Consider the following 2461-nt stretch of genomic DNA (forward strand, 5'->3'; position numbering starts at 1 on the left):
TCGCAACCAGTAAAAGAAATCATTTTGCACTTTAACTTTTGTATTCTTTACTTCTCCACTCGTACAGCGTATCCGTGCAAAGGTACATATAAAATGTGTTTCACAAAAAAAACATAAAAAGAAAAAGAAAAAGAAAAGCAATGGATGCATGCCTCACTTTAAAATATGAATTGCCTGCCCACTTCACACACGTAGATCCTTCTTCAGTCATTCTTGTATAAAGCATTGTTTTCATTCTTCGTTTTGTTTGTCTTTTTTACATTCACAGATGCAATAATGACGATAAAATGGCGGCAGAGATTCAAAGGCAAAAAGCGCATAACAACACAGAAGCAACAAAAATTAAAGTTCAACAAAAATACCAACACAAACGCGATGCTGCCGCTCAAGCAGATGACGAACATTGCCGAAAATCACGCTCACTGCCCTTTGGTCAGCAGTGATAGCTACAAAGGACATAAAAACAACCGGCATTACGCGCCAGCCAAGGGATGCACTAAAACGTATAAGCAACAACAACAACAACAGCAACAAGATTGCAATCAACTCGAGTGCAAAAACCATGCTGGACCACAGCAACAATGTAAAATGGATGTTTTCGAAGATTCCACATACGCTCGGTGGCGCCTTGCCGGGCACTCAGCCAATGCACGCGACTACGCCGCCGCGGCGATCATAAAACGTGCCGCGCTTACAAAGGCAACCAATGCAACAGCAACACCGACGTCAATTCAACGTAAATCGGCAATAACAACAAAAACGAGAGCAATGGTTAAAGCAACAACGACGACTACCACAATGCAGGCAGCCGTAGCCGTAGCCGCAGCCGCAGCTACAGCAAAAGAGGCGAAAACAAAGCCACACATCACCACTAGCAGCCACTTGAATTGGCGGCAACCAAGTTGCATGCTGACTTTGGATTTTAATCTTTTTGGGCGATTTTTCTTGCCACCGATTGCAAAAACAAGAGCAACAGCACGTGCGAAAAATACAAAGGCCCGCGAGTCTACCACCAGTGGCTGCAACATCCGCCGAGCGAAATCAACGCTTACTAGTAGCAGCATCATCACTGCCCTAACGCTGGTGCCACTGCTGGCTTTATGCTTCCTATGTATTACACCGGCAGCCAGCACATCAGTGACAACCACACACACCAATACAGCAATGTCTTCCACCTCTCTTTCAACTGCCACTGCCACTGCCACGCACAGCACAGCCCACGACGCAGCACAACCAGCGGCAAGCGAGCCTTTGCTGCTGCCGGCGGCGCCTGTAGTGGCGGCAGTGACGGGCACAGGCACGGCCAAGCCGGGCAGCAGTGGCGTCCAGCAGCAGCAATGTTCCCTGTCTGAGTTCACCTGCTCGAATACGCGTTGTGTGCCGCTTAGCAAGTACTGCAACAACATTAATGACTGTGGGGATGGCAGCGATGAGCCACGCTTTTGCACACGTGAGTATCCGTGCCGAGTAGATATGTATGTATGTATGTTTACAGCATGTCAGCAGCTTTGCAATTGTCATATGTATGTATGTAGGTAAGCGCGCAATGGACGAACCGACCGACCATTACGCTAAGATAAACTGAACGGCAGCGGCAGCGGCAGCGGTTGGCTGGAAAAGGGCCAGGCTTTCCTGCTGATTGGGCGGAATTGATGACACTCGTTACTGGCGGTGGATATGACGAAAAAGTAGCCAGCAATTAAAAATAAAGTGGATTAAATTAATGTCGTTAGCACGCGCCAGGCATAAAACAAAAAAACCAGAAATGGGTTGTTGGACGTAATGTTAATGGTGGCAGGGCGTGATTATCGGTGTGGTGGCATGGAATTGAAAGGCAGTGGATATGTTAAGCCGCCGTGTTGTTAGCGGCTTTATTTTGTAATAATGCTGTATTTTAACGTTAGAAATTTTCTGCAGCTCTTAAGTTAAATAAAATACGAGGAAGAAGGTTTTCATGGGAGCGCCGTTATCCATGCCTACGACATAGCCAAGTCATGTATTTTATAGGCTTCACTATGTCCATGTCGTTTAAAAGCTCATAAAGTTCGTAACTCCGTCTTCTTCGGTACTCATCGCCCACGCGAACAGGACCTTGCCCACAATACTTTTCTCGAAAGCTCCCAATGCCTTTTCGTCTTTGCCTGACATTGTCCATGTTTCTGCGCCAAATATTTAGTAGAACGGGCATCATGAGAGCCTTGTAGAGCGTGGTTTTGGTTCGTCTAGACAGGGCTCTGCTTTTCAAATGCCCTCTGAGCCCAAAGAAGCGCCTGTTGGCAAGAGTTATTCTTCACTTGAATTCCAGGTTGACGTTTCTGATGATACATATCTACATTTCTAAACTTTAGGCATAAATACCATACCTGATAAGTCTGGAAATAGAAAATGTCGCCTTTTTCATCCATAAGTCCCTCCGAAAAGTCGTCAGAGTGAGTAGTGGAGTGTTTAGCAGCGGTCGCGA

At 46.3% G+C, this 2461-nt stretch overlaps 1 protein-coding gene across 1 annotated transcript; it reads left to right on the forward strand.

Annotated features, from left to right (window-relative positions):
* Nucleotides 1-268: 268 nt before the first annotated feature.
* On the forward strand, nucleotides 269-1199 carry LOC118746720 (cell wall protein DAN4-like; the record flags this gene model as incomplete). The annotated part of the gene is given in 1 exon segment (XM_036480611.1): nucleotides 269-1199. A coding segment is annotated over 1 exon segment (923 nt), but the record flags the coding sequence as incomplete, so codon positions are not given.
* Between the last annotated feature and the right edge of the window lie 1262 nt (nucleotides 1200-2461).

The sequence above is a fragment of the Rhagoletis pomonella genome, unplaced genomic scaffold (assembly GCF_013731165.1).
Source record: "Rhagoletis pomonella isolate Grant_MI unplaced genomic scaffold, Rhpom_1.0 Rhpom_scaffold_00011, whole genome shotgun sequence".
In the NCBI taxonomy this organism is placed as follows: Eukaryota; Metazoa; Arthropoda; class Insecta; order Diptera; family Tephritidae; genus Rhagoletis; species Rhagoletis pomonella.